Source organism: Nerophis ophidion, linkage group LG08 (genome assembly GCF_033978795.1).
Source record: "Nerophis ophidion isolate RoL-2023_Sa linkage group LG08, RoL_Noph_v1.0, whole genome shotgun sequence".
NCBI lineage: Eukaryota > Metazoa > Chordata > Actinopteri > Syngnathiformes > Syngnathidae > Nerophis > Nerophis ophidion.
The window spans coordinates 20,309,545-20,331,356 of record NC_084618.1 but is presented as its reverse complement, the minus strand read 5'-3'; the positions used below and the strand labels follow the sequence as shown (position 1 = coordinate 20,331,356).

The following is a 21,812-nucleotide window of genomic DNA, read 5'->3' as shown; positions in this document are numbered from 1 at the left end:
GTCGCTATATCTTGCTGTGGTAACCGCCATGTTGTTTGTATTGGCAGCACTGTATGACGTCACAGGGAAAGGGACAGTCGCATCACAAATAGCGAAAATCAAGAACTTTAAAGCTTTTTTTAGGGATATTCCGGGAGGTGTAAAATTTTGAAAAAAACTTCTAAAAATAAAACGAGCCACTGGGAACTGATTTTTATTGTTTTTAACCCTTTTGAAATTGTGATAATGTTCCCGTTTAAGTCCTCACAATTCAATTTATATCTCATGACACATTATCTGTATGTAATATGGCTTTTAATTTTTTGCAGCTCCAGACAGATTTGTTTTTGTCTTTTTGCTCCAATATGGCTCTTTCAACATTTTGGGTTGCCGACCCTTGGTATATGTCAGTAAACAGCTGGACAAGGTTTCAAGTTGTTTTGTTAACAGTGTCTTTTGGTAAAGCGTTTGACCAGTAGCGATGGAATGTTTTAAGCGGCGCTATTTTTGCGGCCAATTTATCACTAAAATACATCAGTGGGATTACACAAACACCTTTATTACGTATGTCTAATGCTGCGGGTTCAGAGGAGCATTAACATTTGCATTTCAAAATATGGGAAATATTGTGAGGAAAAACGGTAGAATATGTGAGACTTCTCGACATCTCACAACCTCGCCATCTCTTCAATTTTATTGCAGTTAATGGATTCAATACATTGTATGATTTCTTCATGAGGAACCCTGAAACGTTGCGAATGTTTGAATATAATTTATTCTAGGCTCCTTCATGTAGCTTATAGTTGAGACATTTTTCATGCTGGCTGACATTTCTTCCTGGATGTTACCGAAAGTATGAGAATGCGTGAGATGCTGCCTGCTCTTTATGTATGCTTTATACATATATATATATATATATATATATATATATATATATCGACATATTTTATAATCAAGCAAAATGCAACAAAAATGTCTGATATTTCACTAAGCTTTAGAACTTTCTTGCAAAAACCTGTGACTTATATTACCATAGTGACTAGTAGAGATGTCCGATAATATCAGACTGTCGATATTATCGTCCAATAAATGCTTTAACATGTGATATCGGAAATGATCGGTATCTGTTTCGAAAAGTAAATTTTATGACTTTTTCAAAACGCCGCTGTACGGAGTGGTACACGGACGTAGAGAGAAGTAAAGAGCAGTTGAGTCTCCCAGTCATACTTGCCAACCCTCCCGATTTTCCCGGGAGACTCCCAAATTTCAGTGCCCCTCCCGAAAGTCTCAATCATTCTCCCAAATTTCTTCTGATTTCCACCCAGACAACAATATTGGGGGTATGCCTTAAAGGCACTGCCTCAGCGTGCCGGCCCAGTCACATAATATCTTCGGCTTTTCACACACACAAGTGAATGCAACGCATACTTGGTCAACAGCCATACTGGTCACACTGAGGGTGGCCATATAAACAACTTTAATACTGTTACAAGTATGCGCCACACTGTGAACCCGCACCAAACAAGAATGACAAACACATTTCGGGAGAACATCCGCACCTAACACAACAGAACAAATACCCAGACCCCCCTTGCAGCACTAACTCTTCCAGGACGCTACACTATACACCCCCCGCGACCTCCTACCCCCCAACCTCAGTGGGTATTAGGATTATCTCAGGGAGAGCATGTCCCAAACTCCAAGCTGCTGTTTTGAGGCATGTTAAAAAAAATAATGCACTTTGTAACATCAATAATAAATATGGCAGTGCCATGTTGGCATTTTTTTTTCCATAACTGGAGTTGAATTTGTTCTCTTATTTTGGAAAATCTTGTTTTTGATTGATTGACTGAAACTTTAATTAGTAGATTGCACAGTCCAGTACATATTCCGTACAATTGACCACTAAATGGTAACACCCGAATAAGTTTTTCAACTTGTTTAAGTCGGGGTCCACGTTAATCAATTTATGTTAAAGTTATATTATTTAATGCATCCAACGGGGCATCGCAACAAAATTAGGCATAATAGTGTGTTAATTCCACGACTGTATATATTGGTATATGTTGATATCGGAATCGATAATTAAGAGTTGGACAATATCGGATATCGGCAAAAAAGCCATTATCGGACATCTCTACTCTAAACCTTTCAAAATACACCCGATTTAGTTAAATAAATAGTAGCCTAATGGGGCTCAAGACCATCGCCTGAAACCCAGAAATGGTCGGATGCGCTTCTAGGTCACATGATTGCAAACCACAGATTCTATGACTGAAACACTAATCAATAAAGCAGAAGAACAACAAAACATTCAAAATAATGGATTTGCCATCAGTACGTCAATTTTAAGAATAATACACAAAAAAATCACTTCAGTGGCCTAGTGGTTAGGGTGTCCACCCTAAGATCGGTAGGTTGTGAGTTCAAACCCCACAAAAGAGTATAAAAATGGGACCCATTACCTCCCTACTTGGCACTTCACATCAAGGGTTGGAATTGGGGGTTAGATAACCAAAAATGATCCCCGGGGGCGGCCACCGCTGCTGCTCACTGCTCTCCTCACCTCCCCGGGGGTGAACAAGGAGATGCGTCAAATGCAGAAGACAAATTTTACCACACCTAGTGTGTGTGTGACAACCATTGGTACTTTAACGTCAGTGTGTGTATATGTACATTTTGAGCACATTCATCGCAACCACGACAATAATGAAAACAATAATTTTTTTGGCCCACGATAACAATGATGTGCCATTTTCCTATTGTTTAAAGGGGAACATTATCACCAGACCTATGTAAGCGTCAATATATACATTGATTGTGCAGAAAAAAGACCATCTATTTTTTTAACCGATTTCCGAACTCTAAATGGGTGAATTTTGGCGAATTAAACGCCTTTCTGTTTATCGCGCTGGAGGCGATGACGTCAGAATGTGACGTCGCCGAGGTAACACACCCACCATTTTCATTTTCAACACATTACAAACACCGGGTCTCAGCTCTGTTATTTTCCGTTTTTTTGACTATTTTTTGGAACCTTGGAGACATCATGCCTCGTCGGTGTGTTGTCGGAGGGTGTAACAACACTAACAGGGAGGGATTCAAGTTGCACCACTGGCCCGAAGATGCGAAAGTGTCTGCCGCCAGACCCCTATTGAATGTGCTGGAGTGTCTCCACATTTTACCGGCGATGCTAAGGCAGACATGGCACAGAGATGTATGGATAACCTGCAGATGCATTTGCAACGATAGTCAACGAAATCACAAAGGGGAGTTTTGTTGATGTTGACTGCCAGCTAATCGATGCTAACATGCTACGCTAATCGATGCTAACATGCTATTTACCGGCGGTGCTAAAGCAGACATGGCACAAAGATGTATGGATAACCTGCAGATGCATTTGCAACTATATTACGTTTCCTTCCACCCACATTTAATGCGAAAAAAACACTTACCAATCGACGGATTTAAGTTGCTCCAGTGTCAAAAGATGCGAAAGTCCTGATCGTTTGGTCCGCACATTTTACCGGCGATGCTAACGCAGCTATTCGGCCATGCTATGGCTTTGAATAGCGTCAATAGCTATTTGCTCAATAGCTTCAGTTTCTTCTTCAATACTTTCATACTCCAACCATCTGTTTCAATACATGCGTAATCTGTTGAATCGCTTAAGTCGCTGAAATCCGAGTTTGAATCCGAGCTAATGTCACTATATCTTGCTGTGGTATTCCCATTGTTTGTTTACATTGGCAGCACTGTGTGACGTCACAGGGAAATGGCCAGTGTCTTCGCAGAGAGCCGAAAATAAGGCAATTTAAAGCTTTATTTAGGGATATTCCGAGACCGGTACAATTTTGAAAAAAACTTCAAAAAATACAACAAGCCACTGGGAACTGATTTTTATTGTTTTTAACCCTTTTGAAATTGTGATAATGTTCCCCTTTAACAAACCTACTTTGATGTCAACCCCCAACAGAGAGGACGACTGGTTCAAACAGGACCTGCCCAAGTACTTGTTCCCTGAGGACCCGTCCTACAGCAACAACATGATCGACGACGAGGCCTTGAAGGAGGTGTGTGAGAAGTTTGAGTGCACCGAGGAGGAGGTGCTGGCCTGCATCTACAGCCGCAACCACCAGGACCCGCTGGCCGTGGCCTACCACCTCATCATCGACAATCGCCGCATCATGAACGAGGCCAAAGACTTCTACCTGGCCTCCAGCCCCCCTGACTCCTTTCTGGACGACCAACACCTGTCGTCGACGTCCAGCGCGGCCCTGTCCTCCGTCGTCAAGCCCCACCCCGAGCGCGTGCCCTTCCTGGTGGCCGAGACGCCGCCGCGGCCTCGCCACACGCTGGACGAGCTGAATCCCCAGAAGTCCAAGCACCAGGGCGTGCGGCGGGCCAAGTGGCACCTTGGCATCCGCAGCCAGAGTCGCCCCAACGACATCATGACCGAGGTGTGCCGTGCCATGAAACTGCTGGACTACGAGTGGAAGGTGAGCTCGCTCTGTCCCAACCTGATACATTTCTCAAAGTGCTCTTTCAAATCTTGTCACGTGTGACTCAAGTTCTGTGCAACTTGAACGCACCTCGTATGGTTGGATTCTAAATATCAACAAACTCCTTGTAGGGTGTTAAAATACTTCAACCAAATACTGAAGATTTTAGGTATAATGATTGATGATAAATTGAACTGGAAATCTCATGTAAAAAGTATACAACATAAAGTAGCAAGAAACATGTCAATAATGAATAAAGCCAAATATGTTCTAGACCATGGGTGTCAAACTCTGGACCGCGGGCCAAATTTGGACCGAAGGCCAAATTTGGCCCTTGAGGCAATATCAAATTAACATAAGTACTGGCCCGCCGGTATTATACAACCGCATTCAGCGCTAATACTCATACTTGCCAACCCTCCCGATTTTCCCGGGAGACTCCCGGATTTCAGTGCCCCTCTCGAGTATCTCCGAGGAAACCATTCTCCCGAATTTCAACCGATTTCCACCCGGACAACAATATTGGGGGCGTGCCTTAAAGGCCCTGCCTTAAAGCGTTCTGTACAACCTGTTGTCACGTCCGCTTTTACTCCATACAAACAACGTGCCGGCCTAATCACATAATATATGCGGCTTTCAAACACACACATGAGTGAATGAAAGGCATACTTAGTCAACAACCATACAGGTCACACTGAGGGTGGCCGTATAAACAACTTTAACACTGTTACAAATATGCGCCACACTGTGGACCCACACCACACAAGAATGACAAACACATTTCGGGAGAACATCCGCACCGTAACACAACATAAACAAAATACCCAGAACCCCTTGCAGCATTAACTCTTCCGGGACGCTACAATATACACCCTCCGCTACCACCACTATTAAGATTTTGCATGTATAAGTGTTGCTTTTTCCATATTTAGTGTTAAAGCAAATCAGCTAAGCAAACTGAGCAATAATTAACGTTTTATTTGTGCACTTTCTCTTGCTACTTCAAGACTTGAATGCTTGATTCATTCATTATTGTTATTTTATTTTCAAATTTATTTTTAGCCTGTGAAAAACGTTTATTTTGATATTTACCTGAGAAGGCTGCAAATAGAAAAGAGGCATTAAAATTTTATTTAAATTGTATTTGATACGCCATTGAAATTTTTATTATTATTATTATTTGAAACTCGAGTTTGCATGTCACTATAAAGTTATATAAGCCTTGCTTGTTCAATATTCAATGCAAAACGTTTTTGGGTCCCTATTAAAAGGTTAATTTGTTCAACCTTGGCCCGCCGCTTTGTTCAGTTTTAAATGTTGGCCCACTCTGTATTTGAGTTTGACACCCCTCTTCTAGACCAAAAATCACTTCATATTCTCTACTGCTCACCAGTGTTACCATATCTGAGTTACTGTGTAGAAATATGGGGAAATTATTACAAAAGTACATTTCATTCACTACCAGTGTTACAAAAAAGATCAGTTAGAATAATACATAATGTTGGATATAGAGAACATACAAACATTTTATTTATTGAATCAAAGATACTGAAATTCCACGACATAGTGAAATTGCAAACAGCTAAAATTATACACAAAGCAAACTATAACCGGCTACCCAAGCATATACAACAATTCTTCTCAACAAAAGAGGAGAAATATAATCTTAGAGAAAAATGAATTTTAAAACATTTGTACGCACGTACAACACTTAAGACCTTCAGTATATCAGTATGTGGAATTAAATTATGGAACGGATTAAGCAAAGCAATCAAACAATATACTAATATCATACACTTCAAGAAACTCTTCAAACTTCAAGTGTTTACAAAATACAAAAAAAAAGAACCATGATAAACATTCTGAATTTATTCACCCATTCTTTCTTTCATTCTCAAAATAATCTTACTTATCTCATCGTTTGGACTAAAACTTACTTCACCAATTATTTATTTATTTATTTTTATTGAGATTACTTATGGGGTATATTGTGATTACATTGAGAACAGGAAGTGAACAAAAGTTTTAGCAACTGTTATGTAAAAGAAAATGGGTAAAATTAAATAAGCTCTGCTTCTTCCTACTCCTTTTCGAACATGTTGAAAAGAGAAACTGGAAATTGTGATGTATCATGTTGTCTGCATGCATGTTCCAAATAAACTTAACCTCAAGATTTTTATTAAGGATCCCTATTAGCTGGTTGCCACAACAACCCGCCAGTCTTCCTGGGGTCCACAAACTCAATACAATTACAAGTAAAACCATATAATTATAACTACCATATTTTTCAGAGTATAAGTCGTACCTGCCGAAAATGCATAATAAAGATGGAAAACAACATGTATAAGTCGCACTGGAGTATAAGTCGTATTTCTGGGGGAAATGTATTTGATAAAATCCAACACCAAGAATAGACATTTGAAAGGCAATTTAAAATAAATAAAGAATTGTGAACAACAGGCTGAATAAGTGTACGTTATATGAGGCATAAATAACCAACTGAGAAAGTGCCTGGTATGTTAACGTAACATATTATGGTAAGAGTCATTCAAATAACTATAACATATAGAACATGCTATACGTTTACCAAACAATATGTCACTCCTAATCGATAAATCCCATGAAATCTTATACGTCTAGTCTCTTACATGAATAAGCTAAATAATATTATTTCATATTTTATGGTAATGTGTTAATAATTTCACACATAAATCGCTCCTGGGTATAAGTCGCACCCCCGGCCAAACAACAACAAAAACTGCGGCTTATAGTCCGAAAAATACGGTACACAATACAGAAGCAAATAAAAGCATCAATAAGCAAACAATTTAGAGTTACAGAATAATAATTACCATAAAAATATAGTTACACAATACAAAACCAAACAAAAATCATCAAACAAGCAAAAAATCATCAAGCATACACACAAACCTTAGACTTAGGTCAGGGTAGGGCTGGGTGATATGGCCTTTTGTTAATATCTCGATATTTTTAGGCCATATCATGATACACGATATATATTTCCATATTTTGCCTAAGCCTTGAATGAAAACTTGATGCATATAATCACAGCAGTATGATGATTCTATGTGTCTACATTAAAACATTCTTCTTCATACTGCATTAATATATGCTCTTTTTAAACTTTCATGCAGAGAGGGAAATCATAACTAAGTAAACTTACCAAAAGTGTATTTATTAAACAGTTATTAAGCAGTGGCACAAACATTCATGTCATTTCCAAAACAGAAAGATTGTCAGAGACATTTTAAAACAAGCTATGAGTGCACTTTTGTGCAAAATGTCACCAAGATGACATATCAAAACAACACTAAATTAAAATGCCACTATAATATTTAAAACAGTGAGTTCAAATCCCGGCCGAGTCATACCAAAGACTATAAAAATGGGACCCATTACCTCCCTGCTTGGCATCAAGGGTTGGAATTGGGGGTTGATCACTATAAATGATTCCCGGGCGCGGCACCGCTGCTGCCCACTGCTCCCCTCACCTCTCAGGGGGGGTGATCAAGGGTGATGGGTCAAATGCAGAGAATAATTTTGCCACATCTAGTATGTGTGTGACAATCATTGGTACTTTAACTTTAAATAAAGTGCACTTTTGTGCATGATGTCACACAAGATATTTCAATAACTGTCAAATAAAAATGAGCTGCATAATAGGAAATCAAATAGTGTATGTCCTTCCTATCTGGTAGGTTACTGCGGAAGTTATCTCCCTCTGTTGTTGACATTTTTTTTTTTTTCATACGGTGTTGATGTGGAAATTAGGGATGCACCGATTAATCGGTAACCGATTATATTCGGCCGAATATAGCAAAAAAAAGCCACATTCGGCCTTCGGTGGAATGAGTTAAATGCAAGGCCGAATAGTGGCGTGTGACGCAATGACGCAATTTTTTGAGGCGGTGACGCAATCAACCAACGTGCAGTGACAGGGTGACGTTGTAACCAGGCGCCTTCGGAAAAATGTCAGCAGTGTGGAGATATTTTAAAGTGTCGGAAAGTGACAAAAGTATTGCAGTTTGCAACGAATGTTCAGCCAATTTGTCTCGAGGAGGTGCCTTGTGGCCGACGTCTTTGAGAGGGCGAAAAAGGTTGCGACTGACAGTGCCAAAGCAAACGGAATTACAAAGAAAGTAATGGAGTTTATGACTTTGGATGAACAACCATTTAGTGTTGTGGAAGACACTGGCTTTCGGAGACTCATGGAGCACATTGAGCCCCGTTACACGATACCGAGCAGACGGTATTTCTCTGATGTGTGCTCTTTACATTGTGTGTGTGCTGTTTAAACACATTTTTAGCCTGTTGTGTAGGCTACCTGTATAAGTGTATGAGGTTACAAGTAGGGATGTCCCGATACAACTTTTTCACTTCCGATACGATACCGATATTGTAGCCTTGAGTATTTGCCGATACCGATATCAATACGATACGATATAGGCACGAATCATACATATATTTATTCCTTATTTTGTTTTGTAGAATGTTAGAAAAGGCTTGATAAAGTGATGTTACTGTTACTGATTTTGTAGTGTTAAAACAGAAAACAATAGTCAGCAAGAGTAGGTATAGGAAAAACTGACCCATTTATTATTAACCAATTGGTTACATAAATTTTAACCTTCAACGTAAGAGTATTACCTCAACAAATCCAATAAAAACAAAATGTTATATTTAAAGTGCAAAATAACCACTAATACCAACATAATTATACAATTGAAAAGAATAAATTAAAAATAAATTAGAAGACCCTGAAAAATAACCTAAATAAATCCAATAAAAAAAACAAAAAACGTTTTAAAGTGCAAACAATTCAAGTTCACTTCAGTTATTTTTTTACTGTCAGCATATGTTGGAAACAACTGTGGGCAGGGACAAAAACCACAAAAACAACACAATATTGTCCACTGTCCAACTGCTCTAAATTAAGAGTTCACAGCTCCAGTTTCACTGACTGACTATGCCCAAAACAATGTAGTAATTACTCTTAGTCTTCACTGAAGAATAGTGTAAACACAATAAACATATCACTCTAATAACAAGAGCATAAAACAAATAATAATCAGTCAGTGCTGACTACCCTTACTACTCCTCCTCCTCCTCCTTCTCCGCTTTCTGCAGTCCGAGCATAATGTGGAGATTTTTTTTTAAGAAGATAAGCATTTCGGCATGCTGTGAGTTAAAATACTTCTACACAGCCGACATCACTACACTTTGCTGAGCACACGCGTTGTCGTTGTTGTGATCACGTGGGCTGTGCATGCTGGATCAGAGACGCTCTTCTTCCGCGGCCGCCACCAATGTTAATTACTGTGTTGGAGTGTGATCAAACCAGTCACCTATTATAGAAGTGCTGCAGCGGCAAATGGACAGCTTATATCGGAGCGCTTATATCGGAGTTTTTAGATTCAGTCCGATAAAATCCGATATTCACTTTTTTGGCTAATATCGGACCGATTTCCGATATCAATATTGGCTCGGGACATCCCTAGTTACAAGCACACACTTAATTAAGATTTACTTCAACCTTCTGTTTACATTATTAGTCTATCTACTGTGGCTAAGCAGACTTTTGCCAAAAGGACAATAATTCATTTGTTGTGGGTTTATCCACTTTAATGCACTTTTTTTTTTTTTTTTTTGGAATGCATGTTTTGTTTTAAGGCCTAATATAAATGAAAAACGTTGTGCTTTTTTTGAAAAGCAAAGGCTACTGGAATATTAAAAAAATGTCAATATTCAATTAAAATGTACTTTTATTTAAAAAACATGTCTAAAAATTTATTGTAGGCTATTTATGCAATATAAAAAAAAATTGTGAAAAACTGCATTCATTATTCGGTATTCAGTATTCGGCCTTCGGCCAAGCTTTTAAATGTTATTCGGCTTCGGCCACAAATTTTCATTTCGGTGCATCCCTAGTGAAAACGGTTGCTTCGGCATTTTGTTGGTGTGACACCGAACGAAGATGTTGACGCAGAGTTTCAAGCACTCATTCTCCAGCGGGTGAGTTTTCAAATGATGCTACATTAGCGGTGCTGCTACTTTTTGTAGCAACGCTTTTGCAGCAGAAATGTTGAAAATATTCCCGATTGAAGCCAAACTGGGTTAATAAAAGTGCCAGCACAGTTGTCATTCACTTCAATTTCAGTGAATCTCGCTCAAAAACGAATATATTAATATGTGTGCTTTCACCGGAAAATATATTGATATTGATATATTTTTTTTATTTCAAATATGCAAAAAAAAAAAAACAAGAGCAAGCATGATCCAATACAGTGCTATAGCCTTAACGGCTATTTTAACAAAATGAAAACAATGGAAAAAAAACAAAAACAAATTAGCATTCGACTTTTTTTTTTTTTTTTTTACATATTTGAAAATGAGTGAGAAGAAGTATAGACTTTTTTAATCCCACCCCTTTTCTTTAAATCATAAATTACTCTGAGCTCGAACTTCCTTGTTCACTCTATGTACAAACTTAATGAACTTGTATATACATAAATGATAAATATATACATACATATGCACACTACACACATACATAGCCACACCGTTACCACAAGTGCTCATGGAAATAGTATGAAAAAAACAGCGGTACAAGTGCCTCAATGGGCAGCCCCTAACTCTTTTGTAACACAAGAAACCCAATATCAAAGCCCTTCTTCATCTCTGTACCTCTGGAATACCATGTACCTATACTTCTTTTTAAACTGGTTTATGTTTGGACATTGCTTCAACTCCACATTCAAACCATTCCATAGTTTCACTCCACAGATTGAAATACAAAAACTTTTGATGGTCGTTCTACAACTAAGCATTTTGAAATTAAAATTTCCCCTTAAATGAAGTGAAGTGAGTTATATTTATATAGCGCTTTTTCTCTAGTGACTCAAAGCGCTTTACATAGTGAAACCCAATATCTAAATCATAATCCCCCTCTCGTGTGCTGAACGATTTTTGAACGCTTCCTGGGAGTTTATTTATTTTGGCTTTATACATTATTTGTGCAGTTTGATACAAAATAATATCATTTCAATATTCTTGACTGTAAGAATAGTGAATAAGTATGGTCCAGATATCCAACCTTGTTGATTATGCGTACAGCTCTTTTCTGAAGTATAGTTATTGAGTTTAATGAGCTTTTATAATTATTCCCCCAGACTTCCACACAGTATATCTATATATGTATCGAATATCGAGTTTAAGTAAAAATATATCGAGATATACTTTTTTTGTCCTTATTGCCCAGCCCTACTACATACTATAACAGACAAAAAATGTATTTGCATGCAATTATGTTGTGCTAAAATCTATGTATACTAAATTAATTATCAATATGTCACCTAAATAAAGTTCACATGAAAATGCAGCTCATCACTTTTTTGCGCTGAAGAAACAGGAATGACTTAAGCTCCAGACTTCCTCTGTTGGACATGTCCTTATTCAAATCCCACCTAGTACCAACCTCGTCACGTCCGTTGTGTCCTGAGCAAGACACTTCACCCTTGCTCCTGATGGGTGCTGGTTGGCGCCTTGCATGGCAGCTCCCTCCATCGGTGTGTGAATGTGTGTGTGAATGGGTAAATGTGGAAGTAATGTCAAAGCGCTTTGAGTACCTTGAAGGTAGAAAAGCGCTATACAAGTACAACCCATTTATGTCTAGAAGTGGTGGACAAATGTACTAGAACTGAATACCGCTAAGGCCCATACGGACCACAGCTGAAAAACAGATATTTTTTGCGTCCCAGGCCCTTTGGTTAAGTAACACTGATTTAAATATAGTTGTGTTTGTTTTATTTGATGTTTTTTAACCCTTTTTTTTTTAATGCTGTCAGGTGGTGAATCCCTATTATTTACGCGTGAGAAGGAAAAACCCAGTGACGAGCATGCAAACCAAGATGAGCCTTCAACTCTACCAAGTGGACAGCCGAACCTACCTCCTCGACTTCCGTAGCATAGACGGTACGTAGGAATGGCACGATCAATGTCGTCTGTTGCGGATGATTAATAATAGCGTGGGAATGCCAGCAGTGTTAATGTAATACACAGATATGGCCTTTCTTTAATAACTCAATATTTTTAGGCCATATCGCAATACAGGATATATATCTCCATATTTTGCCTTAGTCTTGAATGAACACTTGATACATATAATCACAGCAGTATGAGGATTCTATGTGTCTACATTAAAACATTCTTCTTCATACTGCATTAATATAGGCTCAGTTTAAGCTTTCATGCAGAGAGGAAAGTCAATTGACCAAAAGTGTATTTATAAAACAGTTTTTAAGCAGTGGCACAAACATTCATGTCATTTCCAAACAGAAAGTGCAAGATTGTCAGAGACATTTTAAAACAAGCTCTTAGTGCACTTGTGTGCATGATTTTACTAAGATGGCATATCAAAACAACACTAAATTAAAGTGTGAAGTGAAGTGAAGTGAATTATATTTATATAGCGCTTTTCTCTAGTGACTCAAAGCGCTTTACATAGTGAAACCCAATATCTAAGTTACATTTAAACCAGTGTGGGTGGCACTGGGAGCAGGTGGGTAAAGTGTCTTGCCCAAGGACACAACGGCAGTAACTAGGATGGCGGAAGTGGGAATCGAACCTGCAACCCCCAAGTTGCTGGCACGGCTACTCTACCAACCAAGCTATACCGCTCATGCACAAAACTGCACATTTTGTACAGAACGCCACTACAATGATTTAAAACAAATAAAGTGCACTTTTGTGCATGATGTCACACAAGATATTTCATTAACTGTCAAACAAAAATGAGCTGCGTAATAGGAAATCAAATAGTGTTCGTCCTTCGGTATGTGGTAGGTTACTGCGGACGTTATCTACTTTTCTTGTTGACAATTTTTTTTCATACGGCGCAGATCTGGAAATGTTTGCCTCGGCATTTTGTTGGGTGTGGCACCGGCCAAGATGTTGACATGCGGAGTTTCAAGCACTCTTCATTCTCTAGCGGGTGATGTTGGAGCCACTATGGATTGAACTTTCACAGTTTCATGTTAGACTTGCTCGACATCCATTGCTTTCGGTCCCCTAGAGTGTGAGTTTTCCTTGCCCTTATGTGGGCCTACCGAGGATGTCGTAGGGGTTTGTGCTGTGGTTTGTGCAGCCCTTTGAGACACTAGTGATTTAGGGCTATATAAGTAAACATTGATTGATATTTCAAATGATGCTACATATTAGATAGATAGATGGATAGATAGATAGATAGATAGATAGATAGATAGATAGTACTTTATAGATTCCTTCAGGAGAGTTCCTTCAGGAAAATTAAAATTCCAGCAGCAGTGTACAGAGTTGAGACCAATTAAAAAAAAAAAAAAAAGTAAATAATGGGGGTTTAAAAGGAAACAAAATAGAGAAATATTACAAAAATAATAAAAAAATAAAAAGCAACAATGGGAATAACAATATAACAGTAAAATAAGAATATAACAAGACAAAGTAGCAGTAATGCTACTTTTTGTAGCAACGCTTTTGCCCCACACTTGACAAATTCCAGTTGTCTGTTCGACATCTTCCCGCTTGAAGCCAAACCACCGCCAGACGATGTAACCCCCTGCCGTTTTTCTTGGGAATTAATTTTTCCTTCATTTGTTACCAGATTCGCACCTGCTTTTTCCCGTATTACCACTCGCACGACATTTAAACCAGTGTGGGTGGCACTGGGAGCAGGTGGGTAAAGTGTCTTGCCCAATGACACAACGGCAGCGACTAGGATGGCGGAAGTGGGAATCGAACCTGCAACCCCCAAGTTGCTGGCACGGCCACTCTACCAACCAAGCTATACTGCTCATGCACAAAAGTGCACATTTTGTACAGAACGCCACTACAAGGATTTAAAACAAATAAAGTGCACTTTTGTGCATGATGTCACACAAGATATTTCATTAACTGTCAAACGAAAATGAGCTGCCTAATAGGAAATCAAATAGTGTTCGTCCTTCGCTATGTGGTAGGTTACTGCGGACGTTATCTACTTTTGTTGTTGACAATTTTTTTTCATACGGCGTAGATCTGGAAATGTTTGCCTCGGCATTTTGTTGGGTGTGGCACCGGCCAAGATGTTGACATGCGGAGTTTCAAGCACTCTTCATTCTCTAGCGGGTGATGTTGGAGCCACTATGGATTGAACTTTCACAGTTTCATGTTAGACTTGCTCGACATCCATTGCTTTCGGTCCCCTAGAGTGTGAGTTTTCCTTGCCCTTATGTGGGCCTACCGAGGATGTCGTAGGGGTTTGTGCTGTGGTTTGTGCAGCCCTTTGAGACACTAGTGATTTAGGGCTATATAAGTAAACATTGATTGATATTTCAAATGATGCTACATATTAGATAGATAGATAGATAGATAGATAGTACTTTATTGATTCCTTCAGGAAAGTTCCTTCAGGAAAATTAAAATTCCAGCAGCAGTGTACAGAGTTGAGACCAATTTAAAAAAAAAAAAAAAAAAATAAAAAGTAAATAATGGGGGTTTAAAAGGAAACAAAATAGAGAAATATTACAAAAAGGATAAAAAAATAAAAAGCAACAATGGGAATAACAATATAACAGTAAAATAAGAATATAACAAGACAAAGTAGCAGTGATGCTACTGTTTGTAGCAACGCTTTTGCCCCACACTTGACAAATTCCAGTTGTCTGTTCGACATCTTCCCGCTTGAAGCCAAACCACCGCCAGACGATGTAACCCCCTGCCGTTTTTCTTGGGAATTAATTCTTCCTTCATATGTTACCAGATTCGCACCTGCTTTTTCCCGTATTACCACTCGCACGACTCCGCTAGCACCGCAGCTAACGTTACCCATGCTGCTACCTCTCTGCTCTGCGAGGGCGTATAGGTATGTGACGTATGTGAGAAGGCGCGATTGCTGTCTGTGAGAAGGAGAGACAAGAAAATGTGAGAAGAGCCTGTAGTGTAATGCCCGCAGCTAAAAGCAACTGCGTGAGAACGTATACTCGAATATCACGATGTAGTCATTTTGTACATCGCACAGAGACAAACCGCGATACATTGAGTATATCGATATATCGCCCAGCCCTACTTGGGATCATATTGACTCCTGTGAGCACATATACACAATGTTTCCTTAACTACATTCTTCAAATTGTCTCATTAACTTAAACCTGCCTCCTTCAACGTCCAGAAAGTTGCCGACGTACCGCCTTCCAACAGTGGTAATGTGCAGACTTGATAAATGATTGACGCAGGTTAGCATTTACAGCCCGCGGCGCCCAGCAGAACCTTCAATAAAAATACTAGACGTTGTGACTCACAGGGGCAAAGTCGTATAACTCAAAGCCTCGGCCAAGCTTTTGTGCCCTGCTTCTAGTTTTATGGGCATAGCTGAGTTTATAAAAAAGTCCAGTGCAACACAGTCTGCTCTCGTTTTTAGTCTTTTAGTGATCTGTTCCAAGAGATTAGTAATAAAGTGCTGGTCGTTACTGCAATATCCTGTAAGTCAGGGCTTTTCACCTAAATTATGCAAGGAGCCTTCACTATTGCTCTTGTTATGAGAAGCCTTGGACATTTGCTTTTGGTCTCTTTTTGTTTTTTATCAGAGTTACACATTTCAGAAAACCTATGCAGAACACAAGTAGAGGATGCAGGAGTGTAAAATGTCAATGCAGGGGTCTGCCAAACCTTATGCAAAGAGGCTAGTCAAAAATCTTTTAGTTGACAGTGATTTTGTATTTTTGGAAATGTGAATTAAGTGTGAATTATATTCATATAGTGCTTTTTCTCTAGTGACTCAAAGCGCTTTACATAGTGAAACCCAATATCTAAGTTACATTTAAACCAGTGTGGGTGGCACCGGGAGCAGGTGGGTAAAGTGTCTTGCCCAAGGACACAACGGCAGTGACTAGGATGGCGGAAGCGGGGATCGAACCTGCAACCCTCAAGTTGCTGGCACGGCCGCTCTACCAACCGAGCTATACCGCCCCAATCTGACGCAAAGTTATTTAGACCCTTATAAATGTTTAACCAAACTCAAGGGCCCGGTCTGGTATCATTCCCGGGCCGTCAGTTGAAGAGCCCTGCTGTATATAGTGGCACGAATCGTCCGCTATAAAAATGTCTATCGTACGATATAACTGTTTATTTTCTAATTTTAACGTCTAATGTAACTTCAGCCACACTGCTACTTTGTGGGAGCGTTTTTAACAGAGATGTCCGATAATATCGGCCGATAAATGCTTTAAAATGTAATATCAAAAAATTATCCGTATCGGTTTCGGAAAGTAAAATTACCTTATTTTTCGGAGTATAAGTCGCTCCGGAGTATAAGTCGCACTTTCCGAAAATGCATAATAAAGTAGGAAAAAAACATACCGTATATAAGTCGCACTGGAGTATAACTCGCACCTTCCGAAAATGCATAATAAAGTAGGAAAAAAACATATCGCATATAAGTCGCACTGAAGTGTAAGTCGCATTTTTTGGGGAAGTTTATTTGATAAAACCCAGAACCAAGAATAGACATTTGAAAGGCAATTTAAAATAAATAAAAAATAGTGAAAAACAGGCTGAATAAGTGTACGTTATATGAGGCATAAATAACCAACTGAGAAGGTGCCTGCTATGTTAACGTAACATATTATGGTAAGAGTCATTCAAATAACTATAACTATACGTTTACCAAGCAAACTGTCACTCCTAATCGATAAATTCTATGAAATCTTATACGTCTAGTCTTTTACGTGAATGAGCTAAATAATATTATTTGATATTTTACGGTAATGTGTTAATAATTTCACACATAAGTCGCTCCTGAGTATGAGTCGCAAACTATGAAAAACAACTGCGACTTATAGTCCGAAAAATACGGTACTAGTAACATCACTATGAGCCCGTTGACGTTCTAAAAAGCATAAGCGGCAGGTCAGCTTGCTCGCAGTCCCTGAGGTGAAGGCTAATTAGCTTTTAGCGTATCGTTAGCTCACTGTACGGGCGTGCGTGTCTGAGAGAAAGACAAGCATTATCGACCTACAGTTAACAACTAAGTTATTATTAAACTATTAAAAAGTTATTTTACCTTTTTCTGTGTTGATTGAGCAGTGTTGAAGCAGCAAAAAAGGAGATTATGTTAAGTGAAGAGTTTCTGTCTCCGATAGTTTATATAATAATGTAAGTGATTGGGGCGGCATGGCATAGTGGGTAGAGCGGCCGTGCCAGAAACCTAAGGGTTGCAGGTTCGCTTCCCACCTATTGGCATCCAAATCGCTGCCTTTGTGTCCTTGGGCAGTACACTTCCCCCTTGCCCCCGGTGCCGCTCACACTGGTGAATGAATGATGAATGAATGATTGGTGGTGGTCGGAGGGGCCGTAGGCGCAAACTGGCAGCCACGCTTCCGTCAGTCTACCCCAGGGTAGCTGTGGCTACAGATGTAGCTTACCACCACCAGGTGTGAATGAATGATGGGTTCCCACTTCTCTGTGAGCGCTTTGAGTATCTAACAATAGAAAGGCGTGATATAAATCTAGTCCAATATTATTATCATTAAGTGCATCATAAAGCCTACATGAACTCCATGGTGTTCAGGGATGAATAGTCTCTCTTATTGCTATTGTACTATTTTTTTCTGCTATAGTTACATTAATCATTAGTGATGTAGCAGCCTAGTTTTTGAATGGCAGGGTCCCTGCTATCACATGTTGATAAAAATATAACATTTACATAATAAAAATCAACGACAGGCTTCCCAAATGCTGTAATAAATTAAGCATGATGAGTTGAGCGTATGTCAGCACGTTACCCTTTTTTTCAAACGCTTACTTACAGTAAGTCATTAATTTGACAGTTTAAGTCATTATTTTAGTATCTCAGGTAACTAGGACTGTTTTGTTTTTACTTAACGGAAAAAATATTGAGTTTTATATCGTCATTCAGCAAATGGAGCGGAAAACACAACCAAAAGTTTTAGGCCTCTTCATGCGACGAAGCCGGCCTACTTCACCACAGTCTGTAGTCTATTGTCCCCCCCCAAGGCTGTGGTGGCAGCGATGAGGTGGAAACGTGATGGCGACAGGCTGAGATACCCCAGTCCCCTCACCCTGGAGTAGGGGTAGGGAACCTATGGCTCTAGAGCAAGATGTGGCTCTTTTGATAACTGCATCCGGCTCTCAGATAAATCTTAGCTGACATTGCTTAACACAATAATTATGAATAAATACGCTGGAATTCACAGTGCTAAAAATAATGTTCAAAATAAAAAACATTCTCATGCATTTAAATCCATCCATCCATTTTCTACCGCACCTGTTCAAGAAGTCGCATTAATGGTAAGAAGTATTTAATGTCACGATGGGGGGGGTCGCAGTTTGCTACGGGGTTGTTCTCCCAGGAAGGCAGACGGACTACTCGAGACATGGCCTTTAGGTAAAAACATGATTTAATTTTAACCAAAAAATTCGGGCTAAGGAACAAAGCTAACGCATAAACAGACTAAGAACATAAATCAAACAAAACTTACTTGGCATGGCATGAAGCACGAAACTATGGCAAGGCATGAAACAAGTCAGCACAGGGCGACTGACTGGCAAAGACGAGCTTAAATACTGCTTCTGATTAGTGCTCGGGAAGCAGGTGAGCGGGCATTTTGTCCACCAGAGACAGCTGGACAAAATGAGTAACCAAGGAAACCAGACAAGGGAGTGGAAAAAAAACAGGAACTTAAGAGTCCAAAGGACAAACAGCACATGGCCAAACAAAAACATGATCAACAGACATGACATTTTATTTATTATTGGTTAGCTTCAGAATAACAATGTTATTAAAAAGAATAGGAGACTTATTATACTCTAAAAATGTTGGTCTTACTTAAAAATGCACGCATTTAGTTGTATTCAGTGTTAAAAAATATGATATGGCTCTCACGGAAATACATTTTGAAATATTTGGCTTTCATGGCTCTCTCAGCCAAAAAAGGTTCCCGACCCCTGCCCTGGAGAGTCACCACCTTAACTAACAAATTTTCTGGGGGAGACACTGTAACCCATTTATCATTTATTTATCATACAAAAAGTGGGTGTGAAGAAAATGGAGGTACCAATACTGTAGAAGTAATCTGTTCCAGAGTCAACCCCTGCCAAGCAATAAATGAAGTCACATTGGTTTGTCTCCTTCAGATGACATGTTGGAAACTAAATCAGGAACGGCGACCCCTCTCCGGTCTGGCTCGGTGGGCAACTACCGCACCACCATCAAGAACGACGCGGAGGGGGCGGAGTCCGGCGCCACGGCGCCGCCGCCGCCCAAGGCCCCGGAGGGCTCGCTCGCGTCTTCGCTGACCTCATCCATCGACTCCATGGTGGCCGCCGACGTCCCGTCAGTGCCTCGACCGGGGAGCCACACCATCGAGTTCTTTGAGATGTGCGCTAACCTGATCAAGCTGCTCGCACGATAGCTCGCAACAATAAAAAAATAACAACAAACAAAAAAATTCCACAACAATCGCTATAGCCTTGTTTGCTCCTCCCGAGTGTCTTTATAGCAATAAGCATGCAATTCACGGCTCGGCTCATCCCGGCTGAGGACCGATGCAGGCTTCCTGAAGCTGAGGGGACGCGGCGCTGGGCTGGAAGGGAATGTGAGGGATTTCGAGGCCGCCGCAAAACGGTTGAGCTGACAAGAGTCAAGGAAAGCCTTTTGCTTGCTTCCAGATCAATTTAACAGTTAAAAAACAAAAACAAAGTGACGACACTGAATTCCCTGTACTGTTGTAACCAGTGGGCACTGCTTCTAGTACTAAAGAGTGAGATCAAGTTATTTTTCTTTCGTTTGCTGCAGAGGAGGATGCTTTTAGGACGCAGGAAGAAGCACTTTTGCACAACTTTCTTTAATTCCTGCTGCTCTGGGTGGGGATCAGGATGTTTGGCGGCGCCGTCATTGGACTGCAATGACCCCCCGTTCATGTACCTGTAGTCATCAGCACCACACTTTGTTTTTTGTCGTCCTCGTCGCTGTAGAGTTAACTTTGTTTGTCCCCGACATTTTTTTTAATGAATATATATATATATATATATATATATATAAAGACGTCATATTTATCAAGTAGGTGGACTTGTGTTGGATGTATCGCCGTGTTCGGCTTTTTTGAATCCACATCACTCGTGCCCGTCAATCATCCGAGAGCGTCTTTGATATCCTGAGATATATCATCCTCTTTCCGGTGTCACGTATTATTAAAATGACGCCTTGATTTACTTTTTTTTTGCTTTTGTTTTGTTTACATGTCGTATTTTGTTTATTTTGCTACTACAATGACGTCTATAATTGAGAGTCGGAAGAAAAACAAAATCGCCTTTTGCCTGCGTGCAGTTCGGTCATGCCAACCCACCACGTGGGCGCTTAAACGAGAAGCGGGAGAAGACGTCCCGACTTCCCTCACGTTCCTGCAAAGTCGGAGGGCTTTAAACGGGTAGATCATTCTAATGAAAGGGAAGTTAGGGGGGTGATGGATTAAAAAACAACAACAAAAAAAACACACCAGACAAGCTTACGAATGTGTCACCCGTTTTATTTTTGAGCTGCGGCGGTGTTTCAAAAAAAACAAAAAAAATGTCTCGTTTCATGTCCGGTTCGTATCTGCTGTTGGGGTTGCCTTACCGTCGTTCTCAGTACTGTCGTTCTGTTGTGCAACTGTTTTCACACCATGAGGAAGGTGCATGTTTGTTAAAAAAAAAAAACTTAAAACCAACTTTAAGCTCACAGAAATTACAGGCGGTCTGCAAAAACTACAGTGGCTGTCTCGTTGTTTGCCAAAACGACTCTTTACATTTGATAGTGACAGGCATCATTTTTGTCATACCCAAGTTAACTCATAAGTCCTTTTTTTTGTTTGTTTTCATAAAGAGACAGCTTTAAAAGTTTTTGACATTTCAGACAAAGTTTCTGACTGAACCACTTTTCTTTAAGCAAGGAAAAAGACAAACGGTCCTTAAGGATAAACATTTAGTTCTAAAGGGGGCACTTTTCTCGCCACTCATGGCTTACAAGGTTGATTTTGTAGGGGGAAAACGACAAAGGTGTGAAAATGTGACCTTTTTTGACGGACCGGAGTAGAATTTGTCGACACTGCTTTTAAGACATTTTTTTGGGGGGGGGAGGGGTTGGGGTTTGGTATGTAAAGGGACCCAATCAGATTGAGGGTTGTATATCTGAATGGACATTGTTGGAAATCATTTGTATACACAACTGCCTAATAAACTGCTAAATTGCACACAAACCTCCAATTGCTTTCTTAATATATTGTTTTTTTGACATCTTGAATA

General features: G+C 39.7%; 1 protein-coding gene across 1 annotated transcript in view; it reads left to right on the top strand.

Moving 5' to 3' along the window:
* The window catches only part of LOC133557501 (5'-AMP-activated protein kinase catalytic subunit alpha-1-like), a 40,834-nt gene extending 19,548 nt beyond the window's left edge, over window positions 1–21,286 (top strand). The window contains exons 7-9 of the mRNA XM_061907979.1: window positions 3,956–4,478; window positions 12,347–12,473; window positions 19,668–21,286. Of these exons, the coding sequence (XP_061763963.1) occupies window positions 3,956–4,478; window positions 12,347–12,473; window positions 19,668–19,945 (928 nt within the window). The 3' untranslated portion in view covers window positions 19,946–21,286. The remainder of the gene's footprint in view (window positions 1–3,955; window positions 4,479–12,346; window positions 12,474–19,667) is intronic.
* Window positions 21,287–21,812: the final 526 nt, after the last annotated feature.